Source organism: Peromyscus maniculatus, chromosome 6, assembly GCF_049852395.1.
Source record: "Peromyscus maniculatus bairdii isolate BWxNUB_F1_BW_parent chromosome 6, HU_Pman_BW_mat_3.1, whole genome shotgun sequence".
In the NCBI taxonomy this organism is placed as follows: domain Eukaryota; kingdom Metazoa; phylum Chordata; class Mammalia; order Rodentia; family Cricetidae; genus Peromyscus; species Peromyscus maniculatus.
This window is the reverse complement of record NC_134857.1, coordinates 96,283,054-96,299,363: the sequence shown is the minus strand read 5'-3', so window position 1 is coordinate 96,299,363 and position 16,310 is coordinate 96,283,054. Positions and strand designations below refer to the sequence as shown.

General features: G+C 44.1%; 1 protein-coding gene across 1 annotated transcript in view; it reads right to left on the bottom strand.

Moving 5' to 3' along the window:
• Nucleotides 1–4,596: 4,596 nt before the first annotated feature.
• Dbt (dihydrolipoamide branched chain transacylase E2) overlaps nt 4,597–16,310 on the bottom strand; it is a 39,113-nt gene continuing 27,399 nt past the window's right edge. Inside the window, exons 6-11 of the mRNA XM_042279793.2 lie at nt 15,891–16,107; nt 14,903–15,069; nt 11,961–12,038; nt 9,407–9,598; nt 9,215–9,286; nt 4,597–6,515 (exon numbers count right to left, since the gene is read on the bottom strand). Of these exons, the coding sequence (XP_042135727.1) occupies nt 6,348–6,515; nt 9,215–9,286; nt 9,407–9,598; nt 11,961–12,038; nt 14,903–15,069; nt 15,891–16,107 (894 nt within the window). The 3' untranslated portion in view covers nt 4,597–6,347. The remainder of the gene's footprint in view (nt 6,516–9,214; nt 9,287–9,406; nt 9,599–11,960; nt 12,039–14,902; nt 15,070–15,890; nt 16,108–16,310) is intronic.

Sequence of the window (16,310 nt, the reverse complement as noted above, 5' to 3'; positions counted from 1 at the left end):
ATTTTTATACTCAGCATCATAAAGTTTATCTTAATTTGTTCCAGAAATACCATTCTACTGAAGATGAAACACATTTCATTCATCTATTTAGTTTTCTATTTATTTATTTATTTATTTATTTATTTATTTATTTATTTATTTATTGTGTATGAGTCGCGTGTATGTTGGCAGTGTCCACAGGGGTCAGAAGAGGGCATCCAATTTCTGGAATTGGAGTTGCAGATGGATGTGAGACACCATGTGAATCCTGGGAATTGAACCCAGGAATCCTCTGCAAGAGAAACAAGTGCTCTTAACTGCTGAATGGCTGCTCCAGCCCCCTGGTTTTCATTTCTTCAGGCGAGGGTCTTTCTGTGTTGTCCCGCTTGTTCTGAAGCCCCTGGGCTCAAATGATTCCTCTTCCTCAGCCTTCTACACAGCCAGGACTGTGGACGCATGCCACTGGCTTTTCTGGTCATTTGTAATAGACACAAAGCTGTAGGAGAAATGATGCTCTTGGGAGCTGGAGTCACGGCTCAGTGGTGAAGAGAGCTTGCCACCCTGCGGGTACCATCCATTTAATTCCATTCTTGCCAGTCCTTTTCATAATCCTGGTCTTTCTGGACTTTGCTTATCGTAATTTGAGACCTATCATGAAAGAGTCCTGAAGCAAACTTTGAGTTATATAGCTTGCCACTCATGCTGTGTCTGTTGGAAGGAGACTGCCTCAACTTACCCAGTATGCGCGAAACCCCACCTTTGCCCAGCTTTCCCATGAGAGAGGGGAGAGAAGGGAGAGAGAAGTTCGTTCCTGACAACTTTCTTTGCGGTTGCTCTTAGAACTTTCTTTGCAGTTGCTTTTAGCAAGTCCACTCGCTCCCACTTCCTTTCCCCATCTCTTGTTACCCAGAGGACAGCTGTTGCCCATGCTTTGAATTGTAACATTTCTCATGACACCATGCAAAAGCCTGATGTAGATGACCTCTTCCTAACAGAGCTGTGCATGTTCATGTCACACTTCAGGGTTTTTAAAAAAATTTTTATATATATATATATATATATATATATATATATATATATATATATATATATTAGATCTTATGTGCAGTGGTGTTTTGCCTGCATGTACATCTGTGTGAGGGTGTCAGATCTTGGAGTTACAGAAAGTAACTGCCATGTGCTAACAGTAACAAGAGCTGCCATGTGGGTGCTGGGATTTGAACCTGGGTCCTCTAGAAAAGCACTTAGTACTCTTAACGGCTGAGCCATCTCTCCAGCCTTCTGGTTTTTCTTTGGACTGTCCTGAATTTTTTTCAATAGGATTTAGCGGAAAAAAGTAACGGTGGAAGAAGAGCTTGGATGGAGGATTTCTGAGGCCTTGGGACACAGTAGGTCCTAATATTAGGTCAGATGGTTTGTAAGGTAGGATTTACGAGGTAGGTTAGAATTAAGGGAAGATCTAATGATCCGATCTTAGTTTTTAAAAAAGTGTGGGAAAGGAACAAAACCATTGTTTTCTGTTTGGGGTTGCTATAACAGAATACTTGAGACTGGGTAACTTTTAAAGAGCAAAGAGTCACTCTACAGTTCAGGAGACTGGGAGACTCAAGTGCCTGGGGCCTCATCTGGAGAGGCCCGTGATGCTGTGTCACAGCATGGTGGAAGGCGGCACCTAGGAAGCAGGAGACAGAACTCCAACCCTTCTGCAGTCTGCAGTAATCCATTCACAGGGTGGCGTCCTCATGACCTAAGCGCCTCGCCTACCGTGGCCTCCCTCCCAACACTTTACCCTGGGGATGAAGTTACCGGCTGTCAGAACAGGGTCAGAGGAATGGCAGGTGGTGAGCAGCGCCACGCGGAACTGCGAGAGAGGCTCCAGGAGAACGGCGGAGGGTGCGTTTTGTTCCCTGGATTGTTCTTGGATGTGGTTCTGTGCCTCCCGTGTTAAACATTTGCATTGGGTTTACAAGGCATGTTTATTCTTGTTGGATGTCGGAACGTAGCTATAGAACCCAGTCTGGTGAAAGGACGTGCTGAGTGCTGTCCCCAGTGTGCCCTGAATCTGCATACGGCCTCTGCCTTGCTCTCCTGCTTTCCCAGATGCAGTCTGTCGTATGCGGCAGGCAATTGTGTTTAAACTGGTCTGTCCTGAGAAAGTTCTGGGGAAGGGCTGCTCTGTTCATATTTAGTATGTGCTTATTGGTGTTTATTTAACACGTTTGCCTGAACTCAAACAACCTTCCCGGGACCACTGCTTTCTTTGTTACATCTGTGTATAAAAGTCCACTGAAAGTGAAGTCAAATGGTCTGCAGCAGTAGACTGTAGTCCGTCCCCGTTCTTCAAGGTCCTCAGATCCCAGCTCTCGCAGACACTGAATGCCTGAAGACAGTCTGGAGACAGCTCAGTGTGGCTTTGGCCAAGGGAAACAACACATACTGAGGAGACCTAGGGGCCTCCACCGCATCTGCTGTTTGGTCCAGGTACCGTTGCAAAGAGCCCTGACCCCGCACATGCCTAGAATGAACTGATTATGGGAGAATGCTAGCAAGGCTTAGAAGACATCCAGCAAAGGTCTGTGCTCCTGGCAGTGTAGGGACAGTGCTGAACACCATCTCTTTCTGACTCAGAAGTCAGCAAGAAACCCACCAAGGGATGCTGGAATGCACACTGCAAGATGCCAAAAACAGGCCAGGGCTTCCCAGACAAACTGTCCCCTTGCCTTTTTGTTACTTTTCTGCTTGTTTGTTTTTCGAGACAGGGTTTCACTACGTAGTTTTGGTGCCTGCCCTGGATCTCGCTCTGTAGCCCAGGCTGGCCTCGAACTCACAGAGATCCGCCTGGCTCTGCCTCCCGAGTGAGTGCCGAGTGCCGGGATTAAAGGCGTGCGCCACCACCGCCCGGCTCCCCTTGCCTTTTTAACCCAACCACAGCTTACACAGTTTCAGTGTAAGTTGCCTTGGGGACTCTATGACGGACATTCTGGTTTGAGTCTCTCAGACTTTCTTCTTCAGCAAAGGTCGGAGGAACGCTCAGCATAGTGTCTCCTCTGCACAGTGAATGAATGGAACCCTGCCTTTCTCATCGGGCCCTCCCAGCAGTGACTTGGGTTTCCCCTCCCACCGGAGGTATACGGACCACTGATCTCAATTACTTCCATGTTAGTGAAGAACTCGAACTTTCGGGCTTCAGTGCTTTAATTTCAACTCTAGGAGCACAGCAAGGGCTCTGTTCACCCAACCCCCGCCCCAGGCTGCCCAGCCCAGCCCCGGCTTGCTACTATGGCTCAGCCATGCTGCTGGCACCATGCTCTGGGCTCCCTGATTTCCTCCGAGGACATGTGCTCTCCCCAAGACCCTGCACACAAAAGGAAATGGATTTTTCACTGTTCTCAATGGCTGACAATTAAGAAAAGATGTTAACAGAAGGGAGTTGGGATGGGACTGCTCCAAGTTTATTCTGGTCACACAGGAAACATCTTGAGCCAATCACATTGGATCTTTAGGTGAGTATGTGGCATGCTTGTTTTCCCCACAGCATGCCTGTCTCCTAGGTTTTTTTGTTCTTTAAACAAGGAGCAAATTTTTTTTTTTTTTTTTTTTTTTTTTGGTTTTTCGAGACAGGGTTTCTCTGTGTAGCTTTGCGCCTTTCCTGGAGCTCACTTGGTAGCCCAGGCTGGCCTCGAACTCACAGAGATCCGCCTGGCTCTGCCTCCCGAGTGCTGGGATTAAAGGCGTGCGCCACCAACGCCCGGCAACAGGGTTTCTCTGTGTAGCTCTGGCTGTCCTGGATCTCACTCTGTAGACCAGGCTGTCCTCCAACTCACAGAGATCCACCTGTCTCTGCTTCCCAAGTGCTGGGACTGCCTGGCCTCTTTTTTTTTTTTTTTTTTTTTCAGAGCTGAGGACCGAACCCAGGGCCTTGTGCTTGCTAGGCAAGCGCTCTACCACTGAGCTAAATCTGCAAACCCCCAAGGAGCAAATTTTTACTCATCATGTTATCCTTCACTTTAAATTCTGCAGCTGCCTGGATGGGGAGTGGGTTGAATGAGGGGATATCCATCTTTCCCCCTCCCCCACATGGACAGCTTTTTACATGGCTCATAGCACCCTACTTGTTGGTTGGTTGTCCATCATGGTGGTGTAATTGTGTATATCTTTAGCTAGTTAACATCTGTCACCTTCACCAGACTATAATGTAGTCATGGAAGAGGCCGAGGAGGTGTGCACTATATGACCAATGCTTAGCTCCATACTAAAACTATAGTAGGTATTTAACTGGGGGTAGTGGGGGCTGGGTCTCATTCTATAGCCCAGCTGACTTAGAACCCACAATCCTCCTGCCTCATCCCACCAAATGCCTGGATTACAGTGGTCCCCAACCTCAGCTCAATGTTAAATTTATGAATGTATAATAAATACATGCAATGATATATACACACAAAATAAAAACATAAATAAAAGGAAAAGCAACTACCCAAACATCAGAATTATAGTAGGAGAGAACTGACTCCTACAGGCTGTTCTCTGACCTCCACATAGGAGCTATGGCATATGCAACCCCCCACATTAAATAAATAAAAAGTAAAAAAATAACATATACAATGAATTACTGTGAAGTTATATAAAGTATGATAATGTAGGACTGTTTATTGACATATAAAGGTGTCCATAGTATAATGATAAATTTTAAAAAATCAAATGATATGATAGTAGATACATTATGATCTCATTTTTATAAAAGAATACCTGTGTATACAGATACATACATTGGAAGGTTAGCAGTGCTGAGATTATAGATACCAGTTTGTTTTCTCCATTTTGTCTGCAGTTTTTCCTTTTCTTCAGAGGGACTCTCACTGTGTAGCCTAGCACGGCCTTGAACTCAGGTTCTCCTGCCTTGGCCTCCCAACTGTGAGGACTGCAGGCCTACCGCACAAAGCCTGCCTCCGAATTGGTTTTCTTACGTTAATTTTCTTTATTAAAAATAATGGTTTCATGATGTGACTTTCCAAATTATCAGCATTTACTTCATTTATAAAGTATTTCAATTTTGGAAAAAAAAATCAAGGAGGCATTGAAATGATCTTTTTTCCTCCTGTCACAAAACTTCATTTTAACAAGTAATTTTGTCATGATAATTGTAGATAATGTTAGATAACATTAGAAAAACAAACAAACAAAAAAACTAGATTTCAAGATGTTGAATTTGATTCTTTTTTTTTTTTTTTTTAAGACAGGGTCTCTTTATGAATCTCTGGCTGTCCAGGAACTCGCTGTGTAGACCAGGCTAGTCTCAAACTCAGAGATCCACTTGTCTCTGCTTCTCAAGTGCTGGGAATAAAGGCATGTCTCGCCTTGAATTAGATTAATTCTGATGCTATCTGATTAAAGTGGACCTGTATCAAGATGATCATTAGTAGCATTTCTGTATAAACTAACTTATCAAGATGACCATTAGTAACATTTCTGTATAAACTAATTTTAGTCCACAATTTCCATTTGACCCTTTTCCTATTCTTGCTCCTACTAAGGGTCAGGAGAACAGAAGAGATTCCAAGTCTCTTTCTTGTGTTTAGCTGAAGATCAATAAAATTAAAAGGCAACACGTCTCTAAGCATTAAAAAAAAATCAATGGCTGCTGTATTTATGGTATTTTATGTCACAAAGTGAGTTTGGAAAGTCAAGTATTTCCCAGAAAAAATGCCAAAGCATCACCACAGCTCTAGAAGTCGATCCATTGAAAACATTTACCTGTCACAGCCTTACTGGTTGTAAATCTACAGTTAAGAGCAGATTAGAATTTTCCCTTTAAATAATGCTAATTTCAGCTCTAACACATTTAAAGATGATATTTTATACACAAGGCAAGAGTACACCTCATCATCTGAAAAGATAAGGAGAATTGCACTTATTTGGTAGAACAGTTACCATGATTGTAGGGAAATGGAAAACACTGGACTATACATTCCTTTCCCCAGTAAAATATAATTTAAAAGTTTCACTAAAAAAGTCAGTTAAAAAATTAAAAAAAGAAAGAAACATGGCAGATACCACGTGTATATTGCTACTTGCCTTTTAGTAACACGAATTTTGTTTTGTTGCCTGTTTCAACTCATTGACACAAAGATCTCAGCACCATATTAAGAAGTCACCCTCTGACCTACACAACGTGATACCCCAGGACAATCATTACGCCATTGTTCATTTTCAGCAGAGCCTAGCATGACAGTGATAAATACTGTGCTCTAGAGCCTTAAGCAGGGAACTCGGGTCACTTCTACTGCAACTCTAACAAGAATCCATGTTGGCACAGCCAGGCCTCACGTACTCTTTGGAAACACAAACCGTTCAAGGATGTCTTATTTGCACTATTTCAGATCTAGCAGCATAAATGCCGGGTTTTCCAGGTAGGATTTCCACAGATTAGAGAAGCGTGACATCGTGGCTCCATCAATGATCCTGTGATCCGCTGACCAGCTCACATTCATTATCTGTGCTTTATAAACGTCTCCTTTCTGGTCAAATCGGGGAAGGGCCTAGAAGTAATGGAAAAAACTAAAAATAAACAAGGGTAGACTTTCCCTGCCTCAGAGTGGAAGGAAGATCTGGCAATAATGGTATAAGGTCCAGAACCCCTCCTCCCTGCCGAGTGGGCACCCCCAGGGCTTCTGAAAAGGCTGCCTCCTATTCCCCACCGCCCCTTGGGCGGATGTGTCTTAAGCTTTAACTTCTTCAAGGTATCTCCTGCCTCATATACAATATTTACATTAAGTAGTTAACTTGTATTCATCACCGTGTGCTAACTACTCTTACAAACTCTTAAAAAAAGACAACCCAGCTGGGAGGTGGTGGCGCACGCCTTTAATCCCAGCACTCAGGAGGCAGAGCCAGGTGGATCTCTGTGAGTTCGAGGCCAGCCTGGTCTACAGAGCAAGATCCAGGACAAGCTCCAAAATTACACTGAGAAACCCTGTCTCAAAAAAAAACCCAAAAAAACAAAAAAAGACAACCAAGACAAGGAAAATACTTGGACTCCTCATTGAAGGCAGCAAGGAAGGATGGCACATGGCCACTGGATAAGGAGCTGGGGCATGATGGGAGCATTAGAGCAACACAAAGGAGTCTGACAGCTACTGTGGGGGAGGAGAGCAAAGGTGGGAAATACGGTCACTGACGGGCTCTCTAACGGGCGAGCACGGCAAACATGGGCCCACAGGTCTTGCCCTCCCCCTTCCCCCTCCCCTGCTAAACTGTTAGATTCCATTCCTAAAGCTAGCCACCAAGGTCTCGTCCCGCATTTGGCCACCGACTCACTCCTGAGACTGATCATCAAGGTCTAACTATCAAAACACCAAGGTCCAGCAACTAAAATTCATTATTTGGCTACACTGGCTACCACGTCCAATCAGGATTTACCAATTCATCCTAACACAGACTCCCTCTTTTTTCCTTAAAAAACCACGCCTGCAGAAATATCTGCTGTGTGTCTCTGTCAGGTCCAGAGGCAATCCCTACCTCTCGTCCCTCCAGGGCAATAAAATCTCCTTTGTGTTGAGAATTTGGTGTCTGGGTATGTTCTGTGCCGACTCCAAGGCCCTTTCAGTCACCTCCAGGGCAGGTGACAGAGAGCATGTCATGAAAGGCAGGGTTTCTCCATCTTAAAAAACGAAAATCCCAAGCCATGATAGGCTATTCTGAAAAACACACATTAGGGCTCTGGGGGAGCTTCACTGAGGGGAGTGCTTGCCTGGCGTGCACAAAGTTCCATCCTTGGTACCAAAGAAGCAGGGAATAACAAAACCAATGTACATTAAACATCAGCTACTGGGACCCCGGAGATGGCTCAACAGTTAAGAGCCATGCTGAGCCAGCATGGGGACTAGAATTCAGATCCCAGCACCTAGGTAGTGACCTGGGTGTGGCCCTACACACACCTGTAACCCCAGCCCAGAACAGGGGAAGACAAAAGGCGGCTGAGGCTTGCTGGCTGCCAGCCTAGCTGAAAAACTCAAGCTCCAGGTTCAGCAAAGATCATGGGTCAGAGGACTAAGGCATAGAGTGATAGAGGGGGACACCCACAAACGTTAGCCTCCGAGCACAGGAAGACACGCACACGCGTGCGCGTGCACGCGCACACACACACACACACACACACACACACACACCTCACACAAAAGGAAAACAAAAACCCTCAGCTATTAATAAATAAGAAATGTACAAAATATAAGTTCTAACTTATGATTAGATTTAACGGGCCTGGCGACACGGCTTTACAAATAAAGGTGCTTGCCGCCAAGCCCCAGCACCCGAATTTGAACCTCAGAAGCCACATAGTAGGAGAGAACTGATTCCTGAAGTTGTCCTCGGACCGCCACACAAGTGCTATGGTGTGTGTGTGTGTGTGTGTGTGTGTGTGTAGCCCTTGTGTATGTGTGGAGCACTCATGTATGCACGCACACATACAGAGAGAGAGAGAGAGAGAGAGAGTCACAACCCTATACCCCTATTTTAAAATCCTAAAACATGGCCACAGATCATTTTTTTGGAGTCACCTAGATTCTTGATCAAAATACAATTGCCTTCAAGACCAAGAAATCAGTATTTTGTCAGGTGTGGTGGCCCACACCTGTAATCCCAGCAGGTGAATAGTGAGGCAGGAGGATCCAGAGTTTGAGCCAGCTGGGACTGTACAGTGGCCTCTGATCTAATTCAAACAGGGAAGAAACAGGCGTCCTGGGGCTGGACAGATGGCTCAGTGGTTGAGAGCACTGACTGCTCTTCCAGAGGACGAGGGTTCAGTTCCCAGCACCTACATGGCAGCTCACAACTGCCTGTAACTCCAGTTCCAGGGGACCCAGCACCCATGGCAAAAACATCAATGCACATTAAAAAAGAAAGAAAGAAAGAAAGAAAGAAAGAAAGAAAGAAAGAAAGAAAGAAAGAAAGAAAGAAAGAAAGGAAGGAAGGAAGGAAGGAAGGAAGGAAGGAAGGAAGGAAGAAAGGAAGAAAGGAAGAAAGGAAGAAAGGAAGAAAGGAAGAAAGGAAGAAAGGAAGAAAGGAAGAAAGGAAGAAAGGAAGAAAGGAAGAAAGGAAGAAAGAAAGAAAGGAAATAGGTGCACTGAGCCAAAGTTCACAAACTCAAACTAGAAGGCGGAGGAAAACCTTCAGCGCTGAGTTTTCATGTCCAATCTTCCAACTTGACTGAAACTGTCTCGCAGTTCCTCACTGTACATACCTTAATTGCTCCCAGGGCCCCAATGGCTACTTCAGGTGGCAAGATCACTGGCTTGGCATAGGTTCCACCAATCTGAGAAGAATGGGACAATTTAGCTTTCAGGGAATGCCTGACAGATGACAAGCTGTATTTTATTTGAGCATATGCTCAGAAATGCAAGTTACACTCTTGAATTTGAACACCATGACTTACTGAGCCAATGTTGGAAAGAGTGAATGTCCCTCCGGTAAGGTCGGCAGTACTGAGCTGACCCGAAGAACCCAGCTTCTGGAGACGGTTCAGCTCCATGGCGATCTCAAATACAGAGCGGACCTGAACATTCTTCACATTGGGGACAATCAACCCCAGCTCAGTATCCATTGCTATCCCAATGTTGTGAGAAGCCTAAGAAATAAAAATTACCCAGTAGGATTTTGAATACATAAGTTTACAACAAAGCAAAGATACATTGCACTCTCTTCTAAAACAAAGATACTAAACTACTAGGCATGTGGTAAACTGGAATCCCAATATTCAGGAGGCTGAGGAAGAAAGACTGCTGGTTTGAGGCCGGTTTGTGCCATGTGGCCAGACCATATCTGGAAAAGCCAGAAGGCCACAAGACAAACCAGCCACCACTTTCACTAGAGTAGAAGTCGTTTAGAAGAAATAGTTCGGGTGCATGTGAGGGCATCATGAGTAAAGGCACGTGCTGCCAAGCTGAGCTCAAACTCCTGAACCCGCAGAGTGAAAGGAGAGAAGAACTCCTGTAAGTTCTGACCTCTGACCTCCACTCACGTATGTACAGTGACACCAGTTTCCTGCCCTCAATAAAATAAGTGTGAATTAAAAGCATAATAATTTAAGCCGGGTGGCGGTGGCACACGCTTTTAATCCCAGCACTTGGGAGGCAAATCCAGGTGGATCTCTGTGAGTTCGAGGCCAGCCTGGTCTACAGAGCGAGATCCAGGACAGGCACCAAAACTACACAGAGAAACCCTGTCTTGAAAAGCCAAAATAAATAAATAAATAAATAAATAAATAATTTAACCAAGCTTAAAAGATTGTTTTAGAGACAATAGTCTCTTTTTAAATTTTACAATAACATTTGTGTGCATACATGTGTGTACATACAAACACCATGAAATGCACGCAGAAGTCAGAGAACAACTAGCAGGAGTCAGTTCTCTCTTTCCATCATGAAGATACATACAATATATATAAAAACCTGTGCTAAGAAAATAAATGAAGCAATTAACTGGGCGGGGTGTGGGGGGCAGCATCAGATAGTTCTAAAACAAAATATTTGCCAGTAGGTCACTGATTGAATAAATGATAATATCACATCTATTGATGTGTGATGATATCCACAATATATTAAATGAAAAAGAGAAAAACAAAGAAAAATTTGTATTACTTAAATGAATTCATGGAAGAATATTAGGGTGAAAAGGGAGTATCTGAGGCCACAGGAATGAAGGCAAACATTGTTTTCTCTAAATTTTTAAACTAAGCTATATTAGGAAAGATTAAGATAAAAATAAAGAGTTCACTGTATTAGGTACACTGCAATAGCTTTGATCAGATGGCCTGCATCTGTACCTTTTGGTTTGTGTTTTGGTGATGCTGGGTAAGCACTCTGCCACTGAGCTACCTCCCTGTAGGCCTACGCTCACTGCTAGCTGAGCATTGCTAATGGAGAATGAATATGGGAATCAACATTGCAAGAATTCTGTTTTAAGAAACTTTCAGTCCAAACAGAAGATTTCCCTCAAACTGGAGTCAAATGTATTACTTAAAAAAATATATTATTAATTATTCTCTTTTGGGCTAGAGAGATGGCTTAGAAGTTAAGAGCACTTGCTGCTCTTCCAGAGGACCCAAATTAACTTCCCAGCACCCACATAGGGAGCCTCACGATAGTCTGTAACCCCACCCAAGTGAACCAATGCCTCTGGCCTCTGCAGGCCCCTGTACTCATGGGTATATTCCCACATGAAGAAATCTGCTCCTACCTACACATACTTTAAAAAAAAATCGTTCTTGTGATGGTTTGAAAGAAAACGGCCCCCAAACAGAGTGGTACTATCAGGAGGTGTGGCCTTGTTGAGGTAGGTGTGATCTTGTTGGAGGAAGTGTGTCACTGTCGGGGTGGGCTTTGAGGTCTCATATATGCTCAAGATACTACTCAGTGTCTCAGACCACTTCCTGTTGCCTGAGTCACGATGTAGAATTTTCTAGCACCATGTCTACGTGTATGCTGCTATACTCTCTGCCATGATGATAATGGACTAAACCTCTGAAAATATTTTATTTTATAATATTTAATTGCCACCTCAATGAAATGTTTTCCTTTATAAGAGTTACCGTGGTCATGGTGTCTTGTCACAGCAATAGGAACCCTAACTAAGACAGCTTTCTTCCTTAAAATTCCAGAAACTTAATCTTGAGAGAGGTGATTCTTTTGAGATGCTGAGCAGAATGAGTAACACACCCACACCACATCTGTATAGTTCCCACACCACATCTGTATAGTTCCACCATTTTCAATGGAAACTCGACAGGACGTCGAAAGTGCATTGGCTGCACACCTGACAAAATCCTTATTAAACAGTGAAAACAAAGCTGATAGATTGCACTTCAGCTGAACGGCTTTCACTCCTGTCCGAAAAGGGGTCATTGTTTGAGTGTCCTAGAGGGTTCTAACCTACAAGTACACACACACCATCTTCTATTACAGTGAGGATTTTCACAATGCATGGCCAACCTTGTAGGTGACGTTCTGGCAGTTTTCATCCAGGGAGGCATTGAGGATAGGAAACTGTAGCAAGCCCAAAGAAGCGGCCTGTGGGAGAGAAAGACAATGTCACATGACATTGATGACTGGAAGCACTGGAGGTAGGAAGGGAGAGGGAAAGAGAACACTTAATTTAGGCTGAGTGTAAATTCAAGGCCACACACTGCGGGTTTATCACTTCCACTCTTATCCCAATCTTGGTGAATCTAGGTTGCCCTCCTCATTTAAAAACAAATGATGAAGTGGTCGGGTCACTTGCAAACATGAAGGGAATTTTCAAAGTAACCATGCAGGCTGCCAAAGTACCAAAGAAAATGTCTCAATCCCAAGCGATTTCCTCACTAACATGTAGATTTAGATTTTTATGAGAAGCAAGTCAGTTGTTTAAAAATAGATTAGGAATTCAAACACAAAAAGGCAGGTAGGCCATTTCTCTGTAGGAAGAATACACAGTGATTGCAAAGTGACCATTGGAGGTCAGTATGCACAGGTGTCCTTGGCCCAGTCAAGGGCAGAGCTGGCTCAAATACATACTGGAGCCCAGCCTGCTGGCACAAACCCGTTTGCCCCCTTTATTCTCTCCCCTGCTCTTCTTTATACATCCTTTCTCTTTATATCATTTCTCTCCTGCCCATACGCCAGAGAGCCACAGAGGTTTCTGGAGTCAATACTGAACTGATTTGATATTTAAGACGCACAGATATTTGAAAAAGGAGGCCGGGTGAGATACAGGCTCATGCCTGTAATCCCAGTACTTGGAAGGCTGGGGCTAGCTAGTGAAACTGTTTCAAAAACAACAAACAAACGAAATGATGGGGGGAGACACTTGGTGGGTATTTCAGGTAAAATTGCATAATCCAGCAACTATATGTATAGCTCAAGGAGATTAAAATGGGGAGCGGTTTTGAGGAGACTGGAGGGGTAGTCAGCAGAAACTTGTATGCCACCCTAGGACTTGGGAAAGCATTCTAAAGACACTGAGTGGAAACTATTGAAAAGCCTCGGGAAGTGATATGATTTGATTGAAGGATGACTGTCTCTGTAGACTGATGACAGGGCAGGAGGGGTCACGCTGAGTGGGAGGCCAGGCCAGACCAGACCAGGCCAGAAATGTGGCTTTTCCATTTGTTAATTTGTTAGTTAATGTCCATGACAAGATTCCCAACCTCTCTGAGGCCTCTTCAGAGGAGAGTGAGGACAGTAATATCTCCGTGTCTGGGATGCTCTGAAAATTCAGGTAACTGTCTGTAGCATGCTCACCCAAGCCCGACGGTCTCAAGGCCTAGCCCTGGAAATGATTCTCAGAAGCCCCCCTGAATGTGCTGGATACATGGAAATGAACACCCACCGCCAGGTGCAAAGTCTCCTTTTAGCTCAAACCAGAACTTTCCTACGACCCTTTCAGAACGAAAGGCTTTCCTCAGCTGTCCGCACAATTCTCCTCCTAGTCTAAAGTGGAGAGATGGCTCAGTGGTTAAGAGCATGAGCTGCTCCTGCAGAGGACTAACAGTTTGGTTCCTAGGACCCAAGCTGAATGACTCACAACTGCCTGTCAACACTCATTCCAGGAGATCTGACTGACACCCTCTTCTGTCCTCTGTGGCCACTTACATGAACACACACACACACACACTTAAAAAATAAATAGCCATATATTGTGGTGTATGCCTTTAATCCCAGCATTTAGGAGGCAGAGACACATTGATCTCTGTGAGTTTGAAAGCAGCCTTGTCTATATAGTAAGTTCTAGGCCAGCCAGGGCTGCTTGGTGAAACTCTGCCTCATAAACAAACAAACAAACAAACAAACAAACAAACAAACAAACAAACAAACAAAGAAGTCTCGGGCTGGCGGGATGGTTCAGTGAGTTGAGTGAGGCACTTTCTTCAAGCCTGACAGCCTGAGCTCAATCCCTGGGACTCACAAGGTGGAAGGAGGAACAGACTACTGCCAGCTGTCCTCCTGAGTACACAAGCACACAGACACACTCACGCATGAAATGGCCATCCCCTCTTGTAACAGGACTGACCCTAACAGGGCCAGTTGTTTTGTTTTTTTTCCCCAGGGGCCAGTTTGCTAAGACTTCTGCCCCAGTTTACCCCACCATCCTATGTTGACTCATGTCTGGCTTCCATCAGACCCCCAGGAAGTATGTCCAGTCTGGTAGCCAGTCAGCCAATCAGGGTCCTACCTGGCCACAAGCAGGAACTGTTCTTGCTATTTTCAGTCAAACAGACCCCAGACACTGCAGCCACAGTTGCTGACCAGATGCCAAGAGCCAATCAAAAAATGATTCCTGTACCAAAAAGGGTCTCTACCCAATCACTTCAAAGTTTACTTAACCTGGAACTCCCCTAATCCTGCTTAAAAGGAGCCTGTGAATCCAGATGGTTGACCCCTGCATGCTGGAATTTTTTATTAAATGCTCTTGCTGATTACATACATGACTGGTGGTCTTTTTTTTTTTTTTTTTTTTGTTTGTTTGTTTGTTTGTTTTTTGTTTTTCGAGACAGGGTTTCTCTGCGTAGCTTTGCGCCTTTCCTGGAGCTCACTTGGTAGCCCAGGCTGGCCTCGAACTCACAGAGATGACTGGTGGTCCTTTATGGGATTTCTCTTAGTTAGACTCTAACTATGCACACACATGCATGCATGCACACAGACACATACTAAATAAAGAGATAAATGTAACTTAAACATAAAACTAATCTTTAAAAAAGGAGGTAAGTAGATAAAAATATAACACAGATTTCAATTGTATAAATTCTTATGAAACCAAGAGATAGTGGGTTTGAACTTTTTTTCTAAGTCTGATGATAAGGTACGAAGTAGTATTTTAATGCAAACCGATTAACTATGACATCTTTACAAACAAGTGGCGGTGTCCTCTGGGGCCTCGCTTGAGTGACACTCACCTTTAAGAAGAAGGGCATGAAGGAGAGTTTGATTCCACGAGCCAAAGCAACAGGTTTTAATTCTTCCCGAAGCTTAACCAGTTCAGTAAGGTCAACTTCATCACAATAGCCAAAGTGGGGAATCTTCAGGGCTGCAGACATGGTCTTGACCATTGCTTTTTGGAAGCCTAGAAGAAACTCAATCCATTTATATAAATCCGATAATATGTTATTTTTCAATACAAATCAGCAAAATGGTGGATTGCATCATTATAAGTTCACGATGAGTTTGAACTTTTCTGTTAGTAAGAATTGAAAGCTGGGCAGTGGTGGTGTACATCTTTATTCCCAGCACTTGGGAGGCAGATGAGGGGACACTAGCCCATCAGAATATGGCTCTGGCAGGCCTTGCCTTTCTCCTAATTCCCTCTGCCTTGCTAAAAACGGTTACATTACATTCCTAAAGCTAGCCCCCAAGGGCTGTTCTCTTTATCGAACACTCCCTTCTCCTGAGGCTGACTACCACAGTCCAGATATCAAAGTATTAAAGTCCAGCAATCAAAAGCCCCCTTTGGCTCACCTAATTAGCATGCCCAGTCAAGATATACCATGGCATCCTAGCCCATTCTAACACAGACCTCCCCTTTTTTCCTCTTAAAAATTTCACCTGCAAGGTCACTGGCTACTGCTTTTCTGCCTGAGTCAGAAAGCAGCCACTTCAGCTTTTCTTCCCCGCTTAAAACGGATCTATCTCTCTGTGAAAACAAGGTATGGTCTGTGCCTAACCCAAGGTCCTGGAGGGAGCCCACAGCAGGGGTCTCCTTCAGCAGAGGCAGGCTGATCTCTGCGAGTCTGAAGTCAGCCTGGTCTACATATTGAGTTTCAGAGCTACATAGTGAGACCCTGGCTCAAAAAATAATGGAAAGCATCATACGATGAACACACATCCCCTGAGGTAGTTTCTATGAAACAAATCAGCACGGCCTCACGGAACTGCCTCTGCCGTTACCTGTTACGGGCTCTGTCCTGTCCTTGCCTGTGAACACTGGAGGCTTTGATATTGGCATGGGAAAGGTCCTGTCTTTGGGTTGTGGTGGAGGTGGTGTTATTTCAGCTTTTGGCGATGGAGGCAGTATGGCTCCTGTTTGCTTTTCCAAAAAGTTGAGAATATCTTCTTTGAGTATTCTGCCATCTTTTCCCGAGCCAACAACTTCACTCAGCTTAATCTAAAATAGAACACATTTTAGTGCTAAAAAACAAATCTATCATCAAAATTTAAAAATGGAGCATAATCAATTAAAGGTAAAAACTTCTGCCCAATAACTTGGTTCAAGGAAGCAACATTTTCATCATTTTGAGAAATAAGCTTCAGGATCTCTGTGTAAGTGGCTGTTACCTTTAGCACACTGCTGTTCATTTGCCCATTTAA